This window comes from Pseudophryne corroboree, chromosome 7 (assembly GCF_028390025.1).
Source record: "Pseudophryne corroboree isolate aPseCor3 chromosome 7, aPseCor3.hap2, whole genome shotgun sequence".
NCBI lineage: Eukaryota > Metazoa > Chordata > Amphibia > Anura > Myobatrachidae > Pseudophryne > Pseudophryne corroboree.
The window spans coordinates 12347895-12375119 of NC_086450.1; the positions used below are offsets into that span (position 1 = coordinate 12347895).

The 27225-nt window shown below is 46.2% G+C and overlaps 1 protein-coding gene across 4 annotated transcripts in view; it reads left to right on the forward strand.

Annotated features, from left to right (window-relative positions):
* The window catches only part of CPO (carboxypeptidase O), a 164879-nt gene that overhangs the window by 29687 nt on the left and 107967 nt on the right, over positions 1-27225 (forward strand). For 2 of the 4 annotated variants that reach the window (XM_063932687.1, XM_063932688.1), the window contains exon 2: positions 20582-20671. In XM_063932687.1, coding sequence (XP_063788757.1) covers positions 20592-20671 — 80 coding nt within the window. In that variant the 5' untranslated portion in view covers positions 20582-20591. Of the gene's footprint in view, positions 1-17474; positions 17775-18923; positions 19200-20581; positions 20672-27225 lie in introns of those variants that run through there. The other 2 variants (XM_063932685.1, XM_063932686.1) reach the window with 2 other exon arrangements.

Consider the following 27225-nt stretch of genomic DNA (forward strand, 5'->3'; position numbering starts at 1 on the left):
CAGCCTGTATATACTCTACTAGAGCTTCTGTTTATGTACCTGATACTGTGCACAATCCGGTGTACTCCAGCCTGTATTTACTCTACTAGAGCTTCTGTTTATGTACCTGATACTGTGCACAATCCGGTGTACTCCAGCCTGTATTTACTCTACTGGAGCTTCTATTTATGTACCTGATACTGTGCACAATCCGGAGTACTCCAGCCTGTATTTACTCTACTAGAGCTTCTGTTTATATACCTGATACTGTGCACAATCCGGAGTACTCCAGCCTGTATTTACTCTACTAGAGCTTCTGTTTATATACCTGATACTGTGCACAATCCGGAGTACTCCAGCCTGTATTTACTCTACTAGAGCTTCTGTTTATATACCTGATACTGTGCACAATCCGGAGTACTCCAGCCTGTATTTACTCTACTAGAGCTTCTGTTTATGTACCTGATACTGTGCACAATCCGGTGTACTCCAGCCTGTATTTACTCTACTAGAGCTTCTGTTTATGTACCTGATACTGTGCACAATCCGGTGTACTCCAGCCTGTATTTACTCTACTAGAGCTTCTGTTTATATACCTGATACTGTGCACAATCCGGTGTACTCCAGCCTGTATTTACTCTACTAGAGCTTCTGTTTATATACCGGATACTGTGCACAATCCGGTGTACTCCAGCCTGTATTTACTCTACTAGAGCTTCTATTTATGTACCTGATACTGTGCACAATCCGGTGTACTCCAGCCTGTATTTACTCTACTAGAGCTTCTGTTTATGTACCTGATACTGTGCACAATCCGGTGTACTCCAGCCTGTATTTACTCTACTAGAGCTTCTGTTTATGTACCTGATACTGTGCACAATCCGGTGTACTCCAGCCTGTATTTACTCTACTAGAGCTTCTGTTTATATACCTGATACTGTGCACAATCCGGTGTACTCCAGCCTGTATTTACTCTACTAGAGCTTCTGTTTATGTACCTGATACTTATGGGAATAATATATAATATAAATTATATCCACAAGGAAGAAACTTCCAGGGAGTATGGACGAGCCTGGAAACGTCTCTTCACATAAACATTCTGGAACTAAGAGCAATATACAATGCTCTAAGCCAGGCAGAACCTCTGCTTCAGGGAAAACCGGTGCTGATCCAGTCGGACAACATCACGGCAGTCGCCCATGTGAACAGACAGGGCGGCACAAGAAGCAGGAGTGCAATGGCAGAAGCTGCCAGGATCCTTCGCTGGGCGGAGAATCACGTGATAGCACTGTCAGCAGTGTTCATCCCGGGAGTGGACAACTGGGAAGCAGACTTCCTCAGCAGACACGATCTTCACCCGGGAGAGTGGGGACTTCATCCAGAAGTCTTCCACTTGCTGGTAACCCGTTGGGAAAGACCAATGGTGGACATGATGGCGTCTCGCCTCAACAAAAAACTGGACAGGTATTGCGCCAGGTCAAGAGATCCGCAGGCAATAGCTGTGGACGCGCTGGTAACGCCTTGGGTGTACCAGTCGGTGTATGTGTTTCCTCCTCTGCCTCTCATACCAAAAGTATTGAGAATTATACGGCAAAGAGGCGTAAGGACGATACTAGTGGTTCCGGATTGGCCAAGAAGGACTTGGTACCCGGAACTTCAAGAGATGATCACGGAAGATCCGTGGCCTCTACCTCTAAGGAGGGACTTGCTTCAGCAGGGTCCCTGTCTGTTTCAAGACTTACCGCGGCTGCGTTTGACGGCATGGCGGTTGAACGCCGGATCCTAAAGGAAAAAGGCATGCCGGAAGAAGTCATTCCTACTTTGATTAAAGCAAGGAAGGAAGTAACCGTGCAACATTATCACCGAATTTGGCGAAAATATGTTGCGTGGTGCGAAGATCGGAGTGCTCCGACGGAGGAATTTCAACTGGGTCGATTCCTACATTTCCTGCAATCAGGATTGTCTATGGGTCTCAAATTGGGATCTATTAAGGTTCAAATTTCGGCCCTGTCGATTTTCTTTCAAAAAGAATTGGCTTCAGTCCCTGAAGTCCAGACCTTTGTTAAGGGAGTGCTACATATACAGCCTCCTGTGGTGCCTCCAGTGGCACCGTGGGATCTCAATGTGGTTTTGGACTTTCTAAAATCTCATTGGTTTGAACCACTAAAGAAGGTGGATTTGAAATATCTCACATGGAAAGTGACCATGCTTCTAGCCCTGGCTTCGGCCAGGAGAGTGTCAGAACTGGCAGCTTTATCTTACAAAAGCCCATATCTGATTTTCCATTCGGACAGGGCAGAACTGCGGACTCGTCCGCATTTTCTCCCTAAGGTGGTGTCAGCATTTCATCTGAACCAGCCTATTGTAGTGCCTGCGGCTACAAGTGACTTGGAGGACTCCAAGTTACTGGACGTTGTCAGAGCATTAAAAATATATATTGCAAGGACAGCTGGAGTCAGAAAATCTGACTCGTTGTTTATATTGTATGCACCCAACAAGATGGGTGCTCCTGCGTCTAAGCAGACGATTGCTCGTTGGATCTGTAGCACAATCCAACTTGCACATTCTGTGGCAGGCCTGCCACAGCCTAAATCTGTAAAGGCCCACTCCACAAGGAAGGTGGGCTCATCTTGGGCGGCTGCCCGAGGGGTCTCGGCATTACAACTTTGCCGAGCAGCTACGTGGTCAGGGGAGAACACGTTTGTAAAATTTTACAAATTTGATACTCTGGCTAAGGAGGACCTGGAGTTCTCTCATTCGGTGCTGCAGAGTCATCCGCACTCTCCCGCCCGTTTGGGAGCTTTGGTATAATCCCCATGGTCCTTTCAGGAACCCCAGCATCCACTAGGACGATAGAGAAAATAAGATTTTACTTACCGATAAATCTATTTCTCGGAGTCCGTAGTGGATGCTGGGCGCCCATCCCAAGTGCGGATTATCTGCAATAATTGTACATAGTTATTGTTAACTAATTCGGGTTATTGTTGAAGGAAGCCATCTTTCAGAGGCTCCGCTGTTATCATACTGTTAACTGGGTTTAGATCACAAGTTGTACGGTGTGATTGGTGTGGCTGGTATGAGTCTTACCCGGGATTCAAAATCCTCCCTTATTGTGTACGCTCGTCCGGGCACAGTACCTAACTGGAGTCTGGAGGAGGGTCATAGGGGGAGGAGCCAGTGCACACCACCTGATCTGGAAAAGCTTTACTTTTTGTGCCCTGTCTCCTGCGGAGCCGCTATTCATGCATTGATGTACAGACACCTTTCCTGGTTTTAGGAGGTTCCTGACAAGCTCGGATAACTCCTTGGCTTTTTCCTCCGGGAGAAAAACCTTTTTCTGAACCGTGTCCAGAATCATCCCTAGGAACAGCAGACGAGTTGTCGGCATTAACTGGGATTTTGGAATATTCAGAATCCACCCGTGCTGTTTTAGCACTTCTTGCGACAGTGCTAATCCCATCTCTAGCTGTTCTCTGGACCTTGCCCTTATTAGGAGATCGTCCAAGTATGGGATAATTAATATGCCTTTTCTTCGAAGAAGAATCATCATCTCGGCCATTACCTTTGTAAAGACCCGAGGTGCCGTGGACAATCCGAACGGCAGCGTCTGAAACTGATAGTGACAGTTTTGTACAACGAACCTGAGGTACCCCTGGTGTGAGGGGTAAATTGGAACGTGGAGATACGCATCCTTGATGTCCAAGGATACCATAAAGTCCCCCTCTTCCAGGTTCGCTATCACTGCTCTGAGTGACTCCATCTTGAACTTGAACTTCTTTATGTACAGGTTCAAGGACTTCAGATTTAGAATAGGCCTTACCGAGCCATCCGGCTTCGGTACCACAAAAGGAGTGGAATAATACCCCTTCCCTTGTTGTAGAAGAGGTACCTTGACTATCACCTGCTGAGAGTACAGCTTGTGAATGGCTTCCAAAACCGTCTCCCTTTCGGAGGGGGACGTTGGTAAAGCAGACTTCAGGAAACGGCGAGGTGGATCTGTCTCTAATTCCAACCTGTACCCCTGAGATATTATCTGCAGGATCCAGGGATCTACCTGCGAGTGAGCCCACTGCGCGCTGTAATTATGTATCAGATACATAAAAATTATGTTTATAATACTAATAAGTATAATATTCTTATTATATAATATAATATATATGTAATGTATAATATAATATTATGAACTCACCTGCGTGCAGGATGGATTGGCTTCTTAGGCTACTGGACACTAGCTCCAGAGGGACGATCACAGGTACAGCCTGGATGGGTCACCGGAGCCGCGCCGCCGACCCCCTTGCAGACAGGGACAGTATTTTATTGACTATAGAGCATTTAAAGGATGCATTTCTATATATGCGAGATGCACAGAGGGATATTTGCACTCTGGCATCAAGAGTAAGTGCGATGTCCATATCTGCCAGAAGATGTTTATGGACACGACAGTGGTCAGGTGATGCAGATTCCAAACGGCACATGGAAGTATTGCCGTATAAAGGGGAGGAGTTATTTGGGGTCGGTCCATCGGACCTGGTGGCCACGGCAACAGCTGGAAAATACACCTTTTTTTACCCCAAGTCACATCTCAGCAGAAAAAGACATCGTCTTTTCAGCCTCAGTCCTTTCGTCCCCATAAGGGCAAGCGGGCAAAAGGCCAGTCATATCTGCCCAGGGATAGAGGAAAGGGAAGAAGACTGCAGCAGGCAGCCAATTCCCAGGAACAGAAGCCCTCCACCGCTTCTGCCAAGTCCTCAGCATGACGCTGGGGCCGTACAAACAGGTGCGGTGGGGGGTCGTCTCAAGAGTTTCAGCACGCAGTGGGCTCACTCGCAAGTGGACCCCTGGATCCTACAAGTAGTATCCCAGGGGTACAGATTGGAAATTCGAGACGTCTCCCCCTCGCAGGTTCCTGAAGTTTGCTTTACCAACGTCTCCCTCCGACAGGGAGGCAGTATTGGAAACAATTCACAAGCTGTATTCCCAGCAGGTGATAATCAAAGTACCCCTCCTACAACAAGGAAAGGGGTATTATTCCACACTATATTGTGGTACTGAAGCCAGATGGCTCGGTGAGACCTATTCTAAATCTGAAATATTTGAACACTTACATACAAAGGTTCAAATCAAGATGGAGTCACTCAGAGCAGTGATGGCGAACCAGGAAGAAGGGGACTATATGGTGTCCCTGGACATCAGGGATGCTTACCTCCATGTCCCAATTTGCCCTTCTCACCAAGGGTACCTCAGGTTCGTGGTACAGAACTGTCACTATCAGTTTCAGACGCTGCCGTTTGGATTGTCCACGGCACCCCGGGTCTTTACCAAGGTAATGGCCGAAATGATGATTCTTCTTCAAAGAAAATGGACGATCGCCTGATAAGGGCAAGGTCCAGAGAACAGTTGGAGGTCGGAGTAGCACTATCTCAAGTAGTTCTACGACAGCACGGGTGGATTCTAAATATTCCAAAATCGCAGCTGTTTCCGACGACACGTCTACTGTTCCTAGGGATGATTCTGGACACAGTCCAGAAAAGGGTGTTTCTCCCGGAGAAGAAAGCCAGGGAGTTATCCGAGCTAGTCAGGAACCTCCTAAAACCAGGAAAAGTGTCAGTGCATCATTGCACAAGGGTCCTGGGGAAAATGGTGGCTTCTTACGAAGCGATTCCATTCGGCAGATTTCACGCAAGAACTTTTCAGTGGGATCTGCTGGAAAAATGGTCCGGATCGCATCTTCAGATGCATCAGCGGATAACCCTGTCTCCAAGGACAAGGGTGTTTCTTCTGCGGTGGCTGCAGAGTGCTCATCTACTAAAGGGCCGCAGATTCGGCATTCAGGACTGGGTCCTGGTAACCACGGATGCCAGCCTGAGAGGCTGGGGAGCAGTTACACAGGGAAAAAATTTCCAGGGAGTGTGATCAAGTCTGGAGACTTCTCTCCACATAAATATACTGGAGCTAAGGACAATTTACAATGCTCTAAGCTTAGCAAGACCTCTGCTTCAAGGTCAGCCGGTATTGATCCAGTGGGACAACATCACGGCAGTCGCCCACGTAAACAGACAGGGCGGCACAAGAAGCAGGAGGGCAATGGCAGAAACTGCAAGGATTCTTCGCTGGGCGGAAAATCATGTGATAGCACTGTCAGCAGTGTTCATTCCGGGAGTGGAAAACTGGGAAGCAAACTTCCTCAGCAGGCACGACCTCCACCCGGGAAAGTGGGGACTTCATCGGGAAGTCTTCCACATGATTGTGAACCGTTGGGAAAGACCAAAGGTGGACATGATGGCGTCCCGCCTGAACAAAAAACTGGACAGGTATTGCGCCAGGTCAAGAGACCCTCAGGCAATAGCTGTGGACGTTCTGGTAACACCGTGGGTGTACCAGTCGGTGTATGTGTTCCCTCCTCTGCTTCTCATACCCAAGGTACTGCGAATTATAAGACGTAGAGGAGTAAGAACTATACTCGTTGCTCCGGATTGGCCAAGAAGGACTTGGTACCCGGAACTTCAAGAAATGCTCACAGAGGACTCATGGCCTCTGCCGCTAAGAAGGGACTTGCTTCAGCAAGTACCATGTCTTGTGCCTCCAGTGGCACTGTGGGATCTCAACGTAGTTCTGGGATTCCTCAAATCACATTGGTTTAAACCGCTCAAATCTGTGGATTTGAAATATCTCACATGGAAAGTGACCATGCTGTTGGCCCTGGCCTTGGCCAGGCGAGTGTCAGAATTGGCGGCTTTGTCTCACAAAAGCCCATATCTGATTGTCCATTCGGACAGGGCAGAGCTGCGGACTCGTCCCCAGTTTCTCCCTAAGGTGGTGTCAGCGTTTCACCTGAACCAGCTTATTGTGGTACCTGCGGCTACTAGGGACTTGGAGGACTCCAAGTTGCTAGATGTTGTCAGGGCCCTGAAAATATAGGTTTCCAGGACGGCTGGAGTCAGGAAAACTGACTTGCTGTTATCCTGTATGCACCCAACAAACTGGGTGCACTTGCTTCTAAGCAGACGATTGCTAGTTGGATGTGTAGTACAATTCAGCTTGCACATTCTGTGGCAGGCCTGCCACAGCCAAAATATGTAAATGCCCATTCCACAAGGAAGGTGGGCTCATCTTGGGCGGCTGCCCGAGGGGTCTCGGCTTTACAACTTTGCCGAGCTGCTACTTGGTCAGGGGCAAACACGTTGAAAAATTCTACAAATTTGATACCCTGGCTGAGGAGGACCTGGAGTTCTCTCATTCGGTGCTGCAGAGTCATCCGCACTCTCCCGCCCGTTAGGGAGCTTTGGTATAATCCCCATGGTCCTGACGGAGTCCCCAGCATCCACTTAGGACGTCAGAGAAAATAAGAATTTACTTACCGATAATTCTATTTCTCGTAGTCCGTAGTGGATGCTGGGCGCCCATCCCAAGTGCGGATTGTCTGCAATACTTGTACATAGTTATTGTTACAAAAATCGGGTTATTATTGTTGTGAGCCATCTTTTCAGAGGCTCCGCTGTTATCATGCTGTTAACTGGGTTCAGATCACAGGTTGTACAGTGTGATTGGTGTGGCTGGTATGAGTCTTACCCGGGATTCAAAATCCTTCCTTATTGTGTACGCTCGTCCGGGCACAGTATCCTAACTGAGGCTTGGAGGAGGGTCATAGGGGGAGGAGCCAGTGCACACCACCTGATCCTAAAGCTTTTACTTTTGTGCCCCGTCTCCTGCGGAGCCGCTATCCCCCTATGAAAAGTGTCTTGCGCCTACTAGGGACTTGGAGGACTCCAAGTTGCTAGATGTGGTCAGGGCCCTGAAAATATAGGTTCCAGGACGGCTGGAGTCAGGAAAACTTATTTAATATTGTAATATTAAATATTATTTTTTTGTCTAAACATATATATATATTATTTTTTTTCACAAGTTTTGAACAAATCTGGTACTGGGAGCCTGTGTCCAGACTTCCAGTTCATTACACATGTCAGCAAAGCGTGCGCGGAGGGAGCAATTACTACTCGCCACCGCCAGCTAGTATCGCTGGGGAGCTGAGCTTCGCAAACTAAGGTCCAGATTTACAGTGCATCCGGAAAGTATTCACAGCGCTTCACTTTTTCAACATTTTGTTATGTTACAGCCTTATTCCAAAATTGAATAAATGAATTTTTTCCTTTAAAATTCTACACACAATGGGGCTGATTCAGACCTGATCGATGCTGTGCATTTTCTCACAGCAGCCATCAGGTCTGAACTGCGCATACGCCGCTGCCGCAGTGCACCGGCGCATGGCAGACAGCCGACAGCTGTCATAGCCCTGCGATCGCCTCTGCCTGATTGACAGGCAGAGGCGGTCGCTGGGCGGGATGGGGCGGGCCTGCGGTGTTTAGCCGCCGTTCAGGGGGCGCGGCCCGGGCAACGCAGGCATGCCTGGACCATTGGGGGGGGCGGGCCGCAGCGACTGCGTGATGTCACACGCAGCCGCTGCGACCCGGGCAGCGACAAGTATCTCCCTGCCAGCGCGCTGGAGCTGCGCTGGCTGGGAGCTACTTCGGAAGTGCAAAAGCATCGCAGCTGTGAGATGCTTTTGTACTTGTACGATTGGGCAGGGACTGACACGCGGGGCGGACTAGCCCTGTGGTGGGTTGTCCCCCGCATGTCTGTGTGACTGATCGTATCTGTGCTAAATTTATCACATCTACAATCAGGTCTGAATTACCCCCAATACCTCATAATGACGACGTGAAAAAAGTTTTTTTGAGATTTTTGCTAATTTATTAAAAATAAAAAACTAAGAAATCACATGTACATAAGTATTCACAGCCTTTGCTCAATACTTTGTTGATGGACTTTTGGCAGCAATTACAGCCTCAAGTCTTTTTGAATATGATGCCATAAGCTTGGCACACCTCTCTTTGGGCAGTTTCGCCCATTCCTCTTTGCAGCACCTCTCAAGCTCCATCAGGTTGGATGGGAAGCGTCGGCGCTCAGCTATTTTCCGATCTCTCCAGAGATGTTCAATCGGATTCAAGTCTGTGCTCTGGCTGGGCCACTCAAGGACATTCACAGAGTTGTCCTGAAACTAGTGATGTGCACCGGAAATTTTTCGGGTTTTGGTTTTGGATTCGGTTCCGCGGCCGTGTTTTGGATTCGGACGCGTTTTGGCAAAACCTCCCTGAAAATGTTTTGTCGGATTCGGGTGTGTTTTGGATTCGGGTGTTTTTTACAAAAACCCCTCAAAAACAGCTTAAATCATAGAATTTGGGGGTCATTTTGATCCCATAGTATTATTAACCTCAATAACCCTAATTTCCACTCATTTTCAGGCTATTCTGAACACCTCACAATATTATTTTTAGTCCTAAAATTTGCACCGAGGTCGCTGGATGACTAAGCTAAGCGACCCAAGTGGCCGACACAAACACCTGGCCCATCTAGGAGTGGCACTGCAGTGTCAGACAGGATGGCACTTCAAAAAAATAGTCCCCAAACAGCACATGATGCAAAGAAAAAAAGAGGTGCACCAAGGTCGCTGGATGGCTAAGCTAAGCGACACAAGTGGCCGACACAAACACCTGGCCCATCTAGGAGTGGCACTGCAGTGTCAGGCAGGATGGCACTTCAAAAAAATAGTCCCCAAACAGCACATGATGCAAAGAAAAATGAAAGAAAAAAGAGGTGCAAGATGGAATTGTCCTTGGGCCCTCCCACCCACATGTTGTATAAACAGGACATGCACACTTTAACAAACCCATCATTTCAGTGACAGGGTCTGCCACACAACTGTGACTGAAATGACTGGTTGGTTTGGGCCCCCTCCAAAAAAGAAGCAATCAATCTCTCCTTGCACAAACTGGCTCTACAGAGGCAAGATGTCCACCTCCTCCTCATCGTCCGATTCCTCACCCCTTTCACTGTGTACATCCCCCTCCTCACAGATTATTAATTCGTCCCCACTGGAATCCACCATCTCAGGTCCCTGTGTACTTTCTGGAGGCAATTGCTGGTGAATGTCTCCACGGAGGAATTGATTATAATTTATTTTGATGAACATCATCTTCTCCACATTTTCTGGAAGTAACCTCGTACGCCGATTGCTGACAAGGTGAGCGGCTGCACTAAACACTCTTTCGGAGTACACACTGGAGGGTGGGCAACTTAGGTAAAATAAAGCCAGTTTCTGCAAGGGCCTCCAAATTGCCTCTTTTTCCTGCCAGTATACGTATGGACTGTCTGACGTGCCTACTTGGATGCGGTCACTCATATAATCCTCCACCATTCTTTCAATGGTGAGAGAATCATATGCAGTGACAGTAGACGACATGTCAGTAATCGTTGGCAGGTCCTTCAGTCCGGACCAGATGTCAGCACTCGCTCCAGACTGCCCTGCATCACCGCCAGCGGGTGGGCTCGGAATTCTTAGCCTTTTCCTCGCACCCCCAGTTGCGGGAGAATGTGAAGGAGGAGATGTTGACGGGTCACGTTCCGCTTGACTTGACAATTTTCTCACCAGCAGGTCTTTGAACCTCTGCAGACTTGTGTCTGCCGGAAAGAGAGATACAACGTAGGTTTTAAATCTAGGATCGAGCACGGTGGCCAAAATGTAGTGCTCTGATTTCAACAGATTGACCACCCGTGAATCCTGGTTAAGCGAATTAAGGGCTCCATCCACAAGTCCCACATGCCTAGCGGAATCGCTCTGTTTTAGCTCCTCCTTCAATGTCTCCAGCTTCTTCTGCAAAAGCCTGATGAGGGGAATGACCTGACTCAGGCTGGCAGTGTCTGAACTGACTTCACGTGTGGCAAGTTCAAAGGGTTGCAGAACCTTGCACAACGTTGAAATCATTCTCCACTGCGCTTGAGTCAGGTGCATTCCCCCTCCTTTGCCTATATCGTAGGCAGATGTATAGGCTTGAATGGCCTTTTGCTGCTCCTCCATCCTCTGAAGCATATAGAGGGTTGAATTCCACCTCGTTACCACCTCTTGCTTCAGGTTCAGGAGTGTTTGCTGGTGCTCCAGTCTTCGGCACGCGGTGGCTGAATGCCGAAAGTGGCCCGCAATTCTTCGGGCCACCGACAGCATCTCTTGCACGCCCCTGTCGTTTTTTAAATAATTCTGCACCACCAAATTCAATGTATGTGCAAAACATGGGACGTGCTGGAATTTGCCCAGATGTAATGCACGCACAATATTGCTGGCGTTGTCCGATGTCACAAATCCCCAGGAGAGTCCAATTGGGGTAAGCCATTCTGCGATGATGTTCCTCAGTTTCCGTAAGAGGTTGTCAGCTGTGTGCCTCTTCTGGAAAGCGGTGATACAAAGCGTAGCCTGCCTAGGAACGAGTTGGTGTTTGCGAGATGCTGCTACTGGTGCCGCCGCTGCTGTTCTTGCTGTGGGAGGCAATACATCTACCCAGTGGGCTGTCACAGTCATATAGTCCTGAGTCTGCCCTGCTCCACTTGTCCACATGTCCGTGGTTAAGTGGACATTGGGTACAACTGCATTTTTTAGGACACTGGTGACTCTTTTTCTGAGGTCTGTGTACATTTTCGGTATCGCCTGCCTAGAGAAATGGAACCTAGATGGTATTTGGTACCGGGGACACAGTATCTCAATCAAGTCTGTAGTTGCCTGTGAATTAACGGTGGATAACGTAAACACGTTTCGCACCGCCCAGGCTGCCAAGGCCTGAGTTATCCGCTTTGCAGCAGGATGACTGCTGTGATATTTCATCTTCCTTGCAAAGGACTGTCAATTGCTTACTGGAAGTAGTACAAGTGGTCTTCCGACTTCCCTCTGGGATGACGATCGACTCCCAGCAGCAACAACAGCAGCGCCAGCAGCAGGAGGCGTTACACTCAAGGATGCATCGGAGGAATCCCAGGCAGGAGAGGACTCGTCAGACTTGACAGTGACATGGCCTGCAGGACTATTGGCTTTCCTGTGTAAGGAGGAAATTGACACTGAGGGAGTTGGTGGTGTGGTTTGCAGGAGCTTGGTTACAAGAGGAAGGGATTTAGTGGTCAGTGGACTGCTTCCGCTGTCATCCAAAGTTTTTGAACTTGTCATTGACTTATGATGAATGCGCTGCAGGTGACGTATAAGGGAGGATGTTCCGAGGTGGTTAACGTCCTTACCCCTACTTATTACAGCTTGACAAAGGCAACACACGGCTTGACACCTGTTGTCTGCATTTGTGTTAAAATAATTCCACACCGAAGAGGTGATTTTTTTTGTAATTTGACCAGGCATGTCAATGGCCATATTCGTCCCACGGATAACAGGTGTCTCCCCGGGTGCCTGACTTAAACAAACCACCTCACCATCAGAATCCTCCTTGTCAATTTCCTCCTCAGCGCCAGCAACACCCATATCCTCATCCTGGTGTACTTCAACAGTGACATCTTCAATTTGACTATCAGGAACTGGACTGCGGGTGCTCCTTCCAGCACTTGCAGGGGGCGTGCAAAGGGTGGAAGGCGCCACCTCTTCCCGCCCAGTGTTGGGAAGGTCAGGCATCGCAGCCGACACAATTGGACTCTCCTTGGGGATTTGTGATTTAGAAGAACGCACAGTTCTTTGCGGTGCTTTTGCCAGCTTAAGTCTTTTCATTTTTCTAGCGAGAGGATGAGTGCTTCCATCCTCATGTGAAGCTGAACCACTAGCCATGAATATAGGCCAGTGCCTCAGCCGTTCCTTGCCACTCCGTGTCGTAAATGGCATATTGGCAAGTTTACGCTTCTCCTCAGACGCTTTTAATTTTGATTTTTGGGTAATTTTACTGAACTTTTGTGTTTTGGATTTTACATGCTCTCTACTATGACATTGGGCATCGGCCTTGGTAGACGACGTTGATGGCATTTCATCGTCTCGGCCATGACTAGTGGCAGCAGCTTCAGCACGAGGTGGAAGTGGATCTTGATCTTTCCCTATTTTACCCTCCACATTTTTGTTCTCCATTTTTTAATGTGTGGAATTATATGCCAGTATCAATAGCAATGGCCTACTACTATATATGTACTGCGCACAACTGAAATGCACCACAGGTATGGATGGATAGTATACTTGACGACACAGAGGTAGGTAGAGCAGTGGCCTACTGTACCGTACTGCTGTATATTATATACTGGTGGTCAGCAAACTGTGCAAAACTGAAATGCACCACAGGTATGGATGGATAGTATACTTGACGACACAGAGGTAGGTAGAGCAGTGGCCTACTGTACCGTAATGCTATATATTATATACTGGTGGTCAGCAAACTGTGCAAAACTTAAATGCACCACAGGTATGGATGGATAGTATACTTGACGACACAGAGGTAGGTAGAGCAGTGGCCTGCTGTACCGTACTGCTATATATTATATACTGGTGGTCAGCAAACTGTGCAAAACTTAAATGCACCACAGGTATGGATGGATAGTATACTTGACGACACAGAGGTAGGTAGAGCAGTGGCCTACTGTACCGTACTGCTATATATTATATACTGGTGGTCAGCAAACTGTGCAAAACTTAAATGCACCACAGGTATGGATGGATAGTATACTTGACGACACAGAGGTAGGTAGAGCAGTGGCCTTCTGTACCGTACTCCTATATATTATATACTGGTGGTCAGCAAAATTATGCACTGTACTCCTACTATATACTAGTGATGAGCGGATATACTACAATGCAGCACAGATATGGAGCGTTTTTCAGGCAGAGAACGTATACTGGTGGTCACTGGTCAGCAAAACTCTGCACTGTACTCCTCCTATATAATACTGGTGGTCCCCAGTCCCCACAATAAAGCAGTGTGAGCACAGATATGGAGCGTTTTTCAGGCAGACAACGTATAATACTGGTGGTCACTGGTCAGCAAAACTCTGCACTGTACTCCTCCTATATAATATACTGGTGGTCCCCAGTACCCACAATAAAGCAGTGTGAGCACAGATATATGCAGCACACTGAGCACAGATATGGAGCGTTTTTCAGGCAGACAACGTATAATACTGGTGGTCACTGGTCAGCAAAACTCTGCACTGTACTCCTCCTATATAATATACTGGTGGTCCCCAGTCCCCACAATAAAGCAGTGTGAGTACAGATATATGCAGCACACTGAGCACAGATATGGAGCGTTTTTCAGGCAGACAACGTATACTGGTGGTCACTGGTCAGCAAAACTCTGCACTGTACTCCTCCTATATAATACTGCTGGTCCCCAGTCCCCACAATAAAGCAGTGTGAGCACAGATATATGCAGCACACTGAGCACAGATATGGAGCGTTTTTCAGGCAGACAACGTATAATACTGGTGGTCACTGGTCAGCAAAACTCTGCACTGTACTCCTCCTATAATACTGCTGGTCCCCAGAATAAAGATATGCAGCCCCCTGAAACAAAGTGAGATGACGCCAGCCACGTCCTCTCACTATCATTTCCAATGCACGGGTGAAAAATGGCAGCGATGCGCGGCTCCTTATATAGAATCCGAATCTCGCGAGAATCCGACAGCGGGATGATGACGTTCAGGCGCGCTCGGGTTAACCGAGCCATACGGGAGAATCCGAGTATGCCTCGGACCCGTGTAAAATGGGTGAAGTTCGGGGGGGTTCGGTTTCCGAGGAACCGAACCCGCTCATCTCTACCTGAAACTACTCCTTTGATATCTTGGCTGTGTGCGCAATGTCGTTGTCCTGCTGAAAGATGAACTGTCACCCTAGTTTGAGGTCAAGAGCACTCTGGAGCAGGTTTTCATCCAGGATGTCTCTGTACATTGCTGCATTCATCTTTCCCTCTATCCTGACTAGTTTCCCTGTTCCTGACGCTGAAAAACATCCCCACAACATGATGCTGTCACCACCATGCTTCACTGTAGGTATGGTATTGGCCTGGTGATGAGCAGTGACTGGTTTCCTCCATACATGACGCCTGGCATTCACTTTAAAGAGTTCAATCTTTGTCTCATCAGATCAGAGAATTTTGTTTCTCATGGTCTGAGAGTATTAGGTGCATTTTGGCAAACTCCAGGCGGGCTGCCATGTGCTTTTTACTAAGGAGTGGCTTCCGTCTGGCCACTCTACCATACAGGTCTGATTGGTGGATTGCTGCAGAGATGGTTGTCCTTCTGGAAGTTTCTCCTCTCTCTACAGAGGAATTGCTGTAGCTCCGACAGAATGACCATCGGGTTCTTTGTCACCTCCCTGACTAGGGCCCTTCTCCCTCGATTGCTCAGTTTAGACAGCCAGCCAGCTCTAGGAAAAGTCCTGGTGTTTCCAAACTTCTTCCATTTACGGATGATGGAGGCCACTGTGCTCAATGGGACTTTCAAAGCAGCAGATATTTTTCTGTACCCTTCCGCAGATTTGTGCCTCGAGACAATCCTGTCTCAGATGTCTACGACAATTCCTTTGACTTCATGCTTGGTTTGTGATCAGACATGCACTGTCAAGTATGGGACCTCATTGAGGGCGGGATGTATTAACATACATCGCCGCCCCTCGCCGGTTACCGCAGCGATGTTGATCGCATATGTACTAACATATGCGATCAACATCGCGATGCGGTGACGGAGGCCCCCCGCGATACCTGTTAGGTGGTCTGCGGGGGGTCTCCGTCATCTCCCCGGGGTCCCCACACTGGCTAGATGCCGGGAAGCAGCAGCAGGCTGCCCCCGGCACCTCCTCCTCCCCCCTGCAGCCGGAAGGACGTCCGGCTGCGTTGCTAGGGGGAGGAGGACACTACCTTCCGGGTCCAGGGCAGCCTGGAGGAAGGTAAGCCAGGGGGAAGGGGGGTCGGCGTCTGCGGCGGGGGTCGACGGTGTCGGCGGGTTGCGGCGGTCGGCGAAAAGAAGCCCATAGGCTTCTATAGGGTTTCGCCATCCAGAGATGGCGAAACCCTGGACGCCGAAAACGCTGCGGTAGGGTCTTAGTAAATATGAAAATGCGGTAAAACCCCCGTTTTCGGGGGTTTTACCACATTTTTGCTTTAGTACATCCCGCCCATAGACAGGTGTGTGCCTTTCCAAATCATGTCCAATCAACTGAATTTACCACAGGTGGACTCCAATTAAGCTGTAGGAACATCTCTAGGATGATCAGTGGAATCAGGATGCATCTGAGCTCAATTTTGAGCTTCATGGCAAAGACTGTGAATACTTAATTACTTATGTGCATGTGAAGAATGGATGAAACTGGCCAAAGATAGGTGTGCCAAGCTTGTGGCATCATATTCAAGAAGACTTGAGGCTGCACATGCTAGAAAAGGTGCGTCAACAAACTATTGAGCAAAGGGCATGAATACTTATGTACATGTGATTTCTTAGGGGGTAATTCCAAGTTGATAGCAGCAGGATTTTTCTTAGCAGTTGGGCAAAACCATGTGCACTGCAGGGGAGGCAGATATAACATGTGCAGAGAGAGATAGATTTGGGTGGGGTGTGTTCAATCTGCAATCTAAATTGCAGTGTAAAAATAAAGCAGCCAGTATTTACCTTACACAGAAACAAAATAACACACCCAAATCTAACTCTCTCTGCAAATGTTATATCTGCCCCCCCCCCTGCAGTGCACATGGTTTTGCCCAATTGCTAAAAAATTTCCTGCTGCGATCAACTTGGAATTACCCCCTTAGTTTTTTATTTTGAATAAATTTGCAGGAATCTCAAAACTTTTTTCATGTTGTCATTATGGGGTATTGTGTGTAGAATTTTGAGGGAAAAAATGAATGTATTCCATTTTGGAAGAAGACTGTAACATAACAAAATGTGGAAAAAGTGAAGCGCTGTGAATACTTTCCGGATGCACTGTATCAAGCCTTGGAAAGTGATAATTTGCACGGTGATAAAGTACTAACCAATCATCTCCTAACTGCCATATTACAGGCTGTGTTTGAAAAATGACAGTCAGGAGCTGATTGGCTGGTACTTTATCACCATGCAGTTTACCACTCTCCAAGGCTTGATAAAAATGTTATTGGAAATTTGTGTTTTCTTACAGCGATAGCTACATCCCTAGCTCAGTTACAGTATGCTTCTGCCCTGTAGTTGTTGTTTGAACAGCTTCCACTATAGCCGGTGATCTTAGGAGCACTGTGGTGAAAAAATAAAGTTTAAAGTCAACGTTAATGAGTGGTGACACGATGGGTGATTAATTCTCTGTCAGCAAAAGTGCAGAATTGTTGCCCCTCCCTTATGTCACTGTCCTGCCAACTTAAAAAGGAAAGTCTGTTGCTGCGGGTAACGACATTTGTACAGTAATGTGAATGTGCAGGTTCTCAGCGCACCATGGCTAAGACTGTCGGTTACACAATAGCATACAACACACCTGGGCTCTGTGTAGGCAGAAGATACCTTAGGGCAGTGTTTCCCAACCTCGGTCCTCAAGGCACACTAACAGTCCTGGTTTTAGTGGTACCAGGCTTGAACACAGGTGACTTAATTAGTACCTCAGTAATTTTGATTTAACCATCTGTGCTGCAGCCTGGATATCACTAAAATCTGCACTGTTGGTGTGCCTTGAGGACCGCGGTTGGGAATGCCTGCCTTAGGGTGAAGCTGTAATGGATAATTTCTACCTTTCAGTACATTTTAAAAGGGTGATTTTAAGGCCCTACACCTGTTTCTGGAGAGGAGAAGCAGGTGGGCAGTGATGGGGGTGGAGCTGAGCTAATTGCGTCATTAGGCCGGGTCCACGATTTTGTCTCATTTAACTCCCCACTCTGCCCACTTCACTAGGAAATGGGCAGAATGCGGGAGGGGTGCACATTCTTCAGGGGCTGTGGAGGACTACCTCAGAGAGTGGGCGTCTCCCACAGAATCCGGGAGAATAGGTAAGTGTGGTTAGGGGGTGGCCCTTGGATGCTTGTGTTGGTACTGTCAGCCCAAAAAGTATCAGTAACTGCAAATTATTTCCTCTGTACTGAACCATATGCCTTCTTGGCGGGTAGGACATATTTACTAAGTGGGAGAATTTACAGGGGCAGTAAGCTGTCCCACTTAGTAAATATGTATACATAATAAAATATAAAAAAAAGTCATAGTGGCTTTTTTATTATTCTATTAAATTGGCTATCATCAAACGAGGGATTATAACCAATCAATAAAAATAATAAAATTAGGCAAAGGTGGGGAGGCTGTTACTGTTGTGCCTAGGGGCGCCCTCACCCCAAAATGTGCCCTTGGCGTTACCTCTACTGTATACAGAGCTTGCAATAGATCTGGCGGCAGAGAACCATGGGCGTTACTGTGCGGTGACTGGGAGGTCACCTGTAATGTTCGCAAAATATGGGCGTGTTTCGGGAGTGCCTCGGGCGTGCAAGTGAACGTAGCTGCAGACGCAGACCCACGGTCAGAGAGGCCATGTTTAGATGAACCTGAGCTGCAACCACTGAGCAACCGGTGCAAGTGATGGTGCGCCGATGGTGGAGTGCCCCAAACCTCCGACGCAGTGGCGCAGACCACAGACACTAAGGGGGGTATTCAGTTGTTTGAAAACGAAAAGTCAGTTGGGTGTCTGTTTTTTCCTATCTAATAGACAGGAAAAAACAGACACCAAAATGACTTTTCAAACAACTGAATTCCACCCTAAGTGTATGATACAATGGAGCTCGACGATGCAGAGTATTACTCCAGTTTGCGTAAATCTTGCGTGTTATCGCAGTGTTAATGCCCAGAAGGGGAATGCACGCGAATGCAGAGACAAGCACGTTGGAGGGCTGTGGGAAGGGACGATGAAACGCACTGTTTGGCAGGCCAGCCTTCACTTCCCGCACGCATCAAGTAGCTTTTGGCATCACTGGCTGTCTCCTTGCACCACGTTAGGTAGGTACCAGTGGCGGTTTGAGGGGTGGGGCTGCTGCGCAGTCCAAAGTTCAAATATGGGAGCCACACCCACTACCAGTGAGTCAGTTTGGGATGACAGTTGGTGGCAGTTGGTGTAACTCTCCTATTTAAACTTTGGACTGCACTGCAGCCCCTCCCCCGACACATCAACTGAGAGGCCTGAGTCTGCTCGAGCTTCTGTTGCCGGGAGCGATGACTGTGATTATATGTACTAGTTACAGCTTGCCCGCTTTCACTGACTGCGCACAGTGTAACTCCGCCGGTGGCTCCGGACACGCCGCCACTGAAGCACCATTACATCTACCATCGGCACTTGCTCCGGCCTGTGGCAGGTGCAGTGTCCCCGTCTGAGCATGGACTCTCCGCAAGCATCAACACCAGCATTGCGTGCAGTTAGCGTGCGCCTCGGGAGGGTGTGTATGTGTCTGGGTAGTTTTACATATATGTTGACATTTCAGGGAGAGTGATATAATGGGGTGTATTTACTAAAAGTCTATTTTGATCTATTTTTTGGTCGATTTTGTATTTCAGGGACCAAATTCCACATTTACTAATAAATACATTTTGACATTTTTTTTTTAAACATCAAAAATCACCTGACCGTAAATGTGTGATTTAGACCCTGAAACACAAAATCGATCAAAAATCGACCCAAATAGACTTTTAGGGGGTCATTCTGATCGCTCGCTAGCAGTTATTAGCAGCCGTGCAAACGCTATGCCGCCGCCCACTGGGAGTGTATTATAGCTTAGCAGAAGTGCGACCGAAAGGATCGCAGAGCGGCTACAAAATAATTTTGTGCAGTTTCAGAGTAGCTTCAGACCTACTCAGCGCTTGCGATCACTTCAGACTGTTCAATTCCTGTTTTGATGTCACGAACACGCCCTGCGTTCGCCCAGCCACGCCTGCGTTTTTCCTGTCTCACCTGCGTTTTTTCGAACACTCCCTGAAAAGGGTCAGTTGACACCCAGAAACGCCCTCTTCATGTCAATCACTCTGCGTCCAGCAGTGCGACTGAAAAGCTTCGCTAGACCTTGTGTGAAACTACATCGGTTGTTGTGAAAGTATGTCATGAGTGCGCATTGCGCCGCATACGCAGAAGTGCCATTTTTTTTTTTGCATCATCGCAGCGCAGCGAACATTTTCAGCTAGCGATCAACTCGGAATGACCCCCTTCGTAATTAAATCCCAGTGTTTAGGGCCTATTATCAGTCGCGCGCATCTCTGTTGAAATTCTGCACACCGGCTGCGAGTGGAGGTCTAGTGCGATTATCCACCAGCGCTTGGCTCGCTGTCGTCAAAACCGCCCGCAGACTGCCATCACTAATATCATCGCTTACACCCGGCATTGCACAACTCACAACAGGACACAACTCTGGTTACACACCCGTGACACATATATTACATGGCAATCTGTACAGCTCACCCAGGTCAGGCTTCTTCGTGTCTGTAACCGATGCAGCGTGTAAATGCCTCCTGCTGGAGAGCACAGCTCGTCTCTCATTACAGCAAATGACCAGTCCTATTAAGGACCTAGACAATGCCAGTTAAATTAAACAAGGACAATGACATATCCTACTCGGAGTGCCAGGATGCCAGGTGCCGCTGCAGAGCGAAGATTACACTGCTTTGGCCCTTAGTGCAGCTTTCGCTGGGCCTCTGACAGTTTCTCAGATACGTGCGGGTTAATAACTTTGTGAATAAGTGACCATCTCCCCCTGTAGCTGCACCAGGCCAGTGATCCGTCTGCTAAAGTCCACTCAGCTGCTTGCCGTCTCTTTGTGTCTTTGTGCAGCTTCCACAAGATGTATCTTCAGCTGTGGGTCGTCGCTGTCCTGGGAATTTGGAGCCTGCGGGCGCAGGACATGAAGATGGACTGTGATGGGTATGGATTACTAGATTGTGTTATGCCAGCGATGTTCATTTATTACAGATGTGTCCTCTTGCACCGTTGCCGCCAGACAGCCCCTATTGGCGCAACAGGTCCCGTGCGACGCGGCCGCGCACAGCGTCTTATTCGCACAACGGGGGAGACAGAACTATTTTGCTAGACTGCACTGATCAATTTCATGTGCAGCATTTGCATATCTGTGAGCGAATGAATCTGAATCTCTATACGAAGTGCTGTCATGTAGCGAATGCGTCTCTTTCTCACGCCAAGTTCCTTTGTGCTTCATCTGCAACTTTATACGTGTTTTAAATTAATTCCTGTGCGGTTGAAATTGCAATATACTGTGAGGGGCGTCTCTCAGGACCTGCGATGTGAATAAGATGCAACTTACGTAAAAAGTCGCTAAGCTACGCTACTCGGTCCAGCTCTGTCTTGCGGGCGTCTCGCAGTGTGTGGTGTATGAGGTCACATCTGTAGATGTGCTGATTGGGATGGGGTGGAGGTGGGGTGCAATTCAGTAGCACTGGAAAACTTGTCTGTTTCGTTAAAGTTTTAATTTGTGTCATAAATCCCTGGGAGCATAGCGAAAGGTCATTCTACACATATACACACACATATATATATATATATATATATATATATATATATATATATATATACTGTATAATATACCATTGGAAACACATTTCCAAATAAGTCTCGATACTACATTACAATTGTGTTCCGTAGATCTGTCACTACGCCGTCATGTGTGTCCTTGGCAGCAGGTTCCCCCGGCAGCTAGATATGCGTGTGCATTCCAGTCACTATTGGTGTAAGTTGTGCATGAAGAGCACCTTATACAGCTGTCACTATAGATATCCCACCATACCTCACTTTATCCATAGATATCCCACCACACGTCACTTTCCTTATAGATATCCCACCACACGTCACTTTCCTTATAGATATCCCATAATACGTCACTTTCCTTATAGATATCCCATAATACGTCACTTTCCTTATAGATATCTCACCACACGTCACTTTCCTTATAGATATCCCACCATACATCACTTTCCTTATAGATATCTCACCACACGTCACTTTCCTAATAGATATCCCACCATACGTCACTTTCCTTATAGATATCCCACCATACATCACTTTCCTTATAGATATCCCACCATACTGTACGTCACTTTCCTTATAGATATCCCACCATACGTCACTTTCCTTATAGATTTCCCACCATACGTCACTTTCCTTATAGATATCCCCCCACTATACGTCACTTTCCGTATAGATATCCCACCATACGTAACTTTCTTTATAGATTTCCCACCATACGTCACTTTCCTTATAGATATCCCCCCACTATACGTCACTTTCCTTATAGATATCCCCCCCACTATACGTCACTTTCCTTATAGATATCCCACCATACGTCACTTTCCTTATAGATTTCCCACCATACGTCACTTTCCTTATAGATATCCCCCCACTATACGTCACTTTCCTTATAGATATCCCACCATACGTCACTTTATCCATAGATATCCCACCACACGTCACTTTCCTTATAGATATCCCACCATACATCACTTTCCTTATAGATATCCCATAATACGTCACTTTATCCATAGATATCTCACCATACGTCACTTTCCTTATAGATATCTCACCACACGTCACTTTCCTTATAGATATCCCACCATAAGTCACTTTCCTTATAGATATCCCACCACACGTCACTTTCCTTATAGATATCCCACCATACATCACTTTCCTTATAGATATCCCACCACACGTCACTTTATCCATAGATATCTCACCACACGTCACTTTCCTTATAGATATCCCACCACACGTCACTTTCCTTATAGATATCCCACCATAAGTCACTTTCCTTATAGATATCCCACCATACGTCACTTTCCTTATAGATATCCCACCACACGTCACTTTCCTTATAGATATCCCACCATACATCACTTTCCTTATACATATCCCACCATACGTCACTTTATCCATAGATATATCACCACACGTCACTTTCCTTATAGATATCCCACCATACATCACTTTATCCATAGATATCCCACCACACATCACTTTCCTTATAGATATCCCACCATACGTCACTTTATCCATAGATATCTCACCACACGTCACTTTCCTTATAGATATCCCACCATACGTCACTTTATCCAAAGATATCTCACCACACGTCACTTTCCTTATAGATATACCACCATAAGTCACTTTCCTTATAGATATCCCACCACACGTCACTTTCCTTATAGATATCCCACCATACATCACTTTCCTTATAGATATCCCACCATACGTCACTTTATCCATAGATTTCCCACCACACGTCACTTTATCCATAGATATCCCACCATACGTCACTTTATCCATAGATTTCCCACCACACGTCACTTTATCCATAGATATCTCACCACACGTCACTTTCCTTATAGATATCCCACCATACGTCACTTTATCCATAGATATCCCACCACACATCCCTTTCCTTATAGATATCTCACCATACGTCACTTTATCCATAGATGTCCCACCATATGTCGCTTTCCTTATAGATATGCCACCACTATACATCACTTTATCCATAGATATCCCACCATACATCACTTACCCTATAGATATGCCACCACTATACGTCACTTTATCTATAGATATCCCACCATACATCACTTTACTCATAGATATCCCACCATACGTCACTTTCCTTATAGATATCCCACCATACGTCACTTTCCTTATAGATATCCCACCATACGTCACTTTCCTTATAGATATCCCACCACACGTCACTTTCCTTATAGATATCCCACCATACGTCACTTTATCCATAGATATCCCACCATACGTCACTTTATCCATAGATATCCCACCACACGTCACTTTCCTTAAAGATATCTCACCATACGTCACTTTCCTTATAGATATCCCACCACACGTCACTTTCCTTATAGATATCTCACCACACGTCACTTTCCTTATAGATATCCCACCACACGTCACTTTCCTTATAGATATCCCATAATACGTCACTTTCCTTATAGATATCCCATAATACGTCACTTTCCTTATAGATATCTCACCACACGTCACTTTCCTTATAGATATCCCACCATACATCACTTTCCATATAGATATTCCACCACACGTCACTTTCCTAATAGATATCCCACCACACGTCACTTTCCTTATAGATATCCCACCACACGTCACTTTCCTTATAGATATCCCATAATACGTCACTTTCCTTATAGATATCCCACCATACATCACTTTCCTTATAGATATCCCACCACACGTCACTTTCCTTATAGATATCCCCCCACTATACGTCACTTTCCTTATAGATATCCCACCATACATCACTTTCCTTATAGATATCCCACCATACTGTACGTCACTTTCCTTATAGATATCCCACCATACTGTACGTCACTTTCCTTATAGATATCCCACCATACGTCACTTTCCTTATAGATTTCCCACCATACGTCACTTTCCTTATAGATATCCCCCCACTATACGTCACTTTCCTTATAGATATCCCACCATACGTCACTTTCCTTATAGATTTCCCACCATACGTCACTTTCCTTATAGATATCCCCCCACTATACGTCACTTTCCTTATAGATATCCCCTCCACTATACGTCACTTTCCTTATAGATATCCCCCCCACTATACGTCACTTTCCTTATAGATATCCCACCATACGTCACTTTCCTTATAGATTTCCCACCATACGTCACTTTCCTTATAGATATCCCCCCACTATACGTCACTTTCCTTATAGATATCCCACCATACGTCACTTTATCCATAGATATCCCACCACACGTCACTTTCCTTATAGATATCCCACCATACATCACTTTCCTTACAGATATCCCATAATACGTCACTTTATCCATAGATATCTCACCACACGTCACTTTATCCATAGATATCTCACCATACGTCACTTTCCTTATAGATATCTCACCACACGTCACTTTCCTTAAAGATATCCCACCATAAGTCACTTTCCTTATAGATATCCCACCACACGTCACTTTCCTTATAGATATCCCACCATACATCACTTTCCTTATAGATATCCCACCACACGTCACTTTATCCATAGATATCTCACCACATGTCACTTTCCTTATAGATATCCCACCACACGTCACTTTCCTTATAGATATCCCACCATAAGTCACTTTCCTTATAGATATCCCACCATACGTCACTTTCCTTATAGATATCCCACCACACGTCACTTTCCTTATAGATATCCCACCATACATCACTTTCCTTATACATATCCCACCATATGTCACTTTATCCATAGATATATCACCACACGTCACTTTCCTTATAGATATCCCACCATACATCACTTTATCCATAGATATCCCACCACACATCACTTTCCTTATAGATATCCCACCATACGTCACTTTATCCATAGAGATCTCACCACACGTCACTTTCCTTATAGATATCCCACCATACGTCACTTTATCCATAGATATCTCACCACACGTCACTTTCCTTATAGATATCCCACCACACGTCACTTTCCTTATAGATATCCCACCATACATCACTTTCCTTATAGATATACCACCATACGTCACTTTATCCATAGATTTCCCACCACACGTCACTTTATCCATAGATATCCCACCATACGTCACTTTATCCATAGATTTCCCACCACACGTCACTTTATCCATAGATATCTCACCACACGTCACTTTCCTTATAGATATCCCACCATACGTCACTTTATCCATAGATATCCCACCACACATCCCTTTCCTTATAGATATCCCACCATACGTCACTTTATCCATAGATGTCCCACCATATGTCGCTTTCCTTATAGATATGCCACCACTATACATCACTTTATCCATAGATATCCCACCATACATCACTTACCCTATAGATATGCCACCACTATACGTCACTTTATCTATAGATATCCCACCATACATCACTTTACTCATAGATATCCCACCATACGTCACTTTCCTTATAGATATCCCACCATACGTCACTTTCCTTATAGATATCCCACCATACGTCACTTTCCTTATAGATATCCCACCACACGTCACTTTCCTTATAGATATCCCACCACACGTCACTTTCCTTATAGATATCCCACCATACGTCACTTCCTTATAGATATCCCACCATACGTCACTTTATCCATAGATATCCCACCACACGTCACTTTCCTTAAAGATATCTCACCATTCTACACTTTCCTTATAGATATCCCACCACACGTCACTTTCCTTATAGATATCTCACCACACGTCACTTTCCTTATAGATATCCCACCACACGTCACTTTCCTTATAGATATCCCACCACACGTCACTTTCCTTATAGATATCCCACCACACGTCACTTTCCTTATAGATATCCCACCACACGTCACTTTCCTTATAGATATCCCACCACACGTCACTTTCCTTATAGATATCCCACCACACGTCACTTTCCTTATAGATATCCCACCACACGTCACTTTCCTTATAGATATCCCACCATACGTCACTTTCCTTATAGATATCCCACCATACGTCACTTTCCTTATAGATATCTCCCCACACGTCACTTTCCTTATAGATATCCCACCACACGTCACTTTCCTTATAGATATCCCACCATACGTCACTTTATCCATAGATATCCCACCACACGTCACTTCCCTTATAGATATCCCACCATACGTCACTTTCCTTATAGATTTCCCACCATACGTCACTTTCCTTATAGATATCCCACCATACGTCACTTTCCTTATAGATATCCCACCACACGTCACTTTCCTTATAGATATCCCACCACACGTCACTTTCCTTATAGATATCCCACCATACGTCACTTTCCTTATAGATATCCCACCATACGTCACTTTCCTTATAGATATCCCACCACACGTCACTTTCCTTATAGATATCCCACCATACGTCACTTTCCTTATAGATATCCCACCATACGTCACTTTATCCATAGATATCCCACCACACGTCACTTTCCTTATAGATATCTCACCATACGTCACTTTATCCATAGATTTCCCACCACACGTCACTTTATCCATAGATATCCCACCGCATGTCATTTTCCTTATAGATATCTCACCATACGTCACTTTACTCATAGATATCCCACCATACATCACTTTACTCATAGATATCCCACCATACATAAATGTATCCATAGATTTCCCACCATACGTCACTTTACCTATAGATATCCCCCATACGTCACTTTACCTATAGATATCCCACCATACGTCACTTTACCTATAGATATCCTGCCATGCATCACTTTATCCATAGATATCCCACCATACATCACTTTATCCATAGATTTCCCACCATACATCTCTTAACCCATAGATATCCCACCATACGTCACTTTACCCATAGATATCCCACCATACTTCACTTTACCCATAGATATCCCACCATACGTCACTTTACCCATAGATATCCCACCATACGTCACTTTA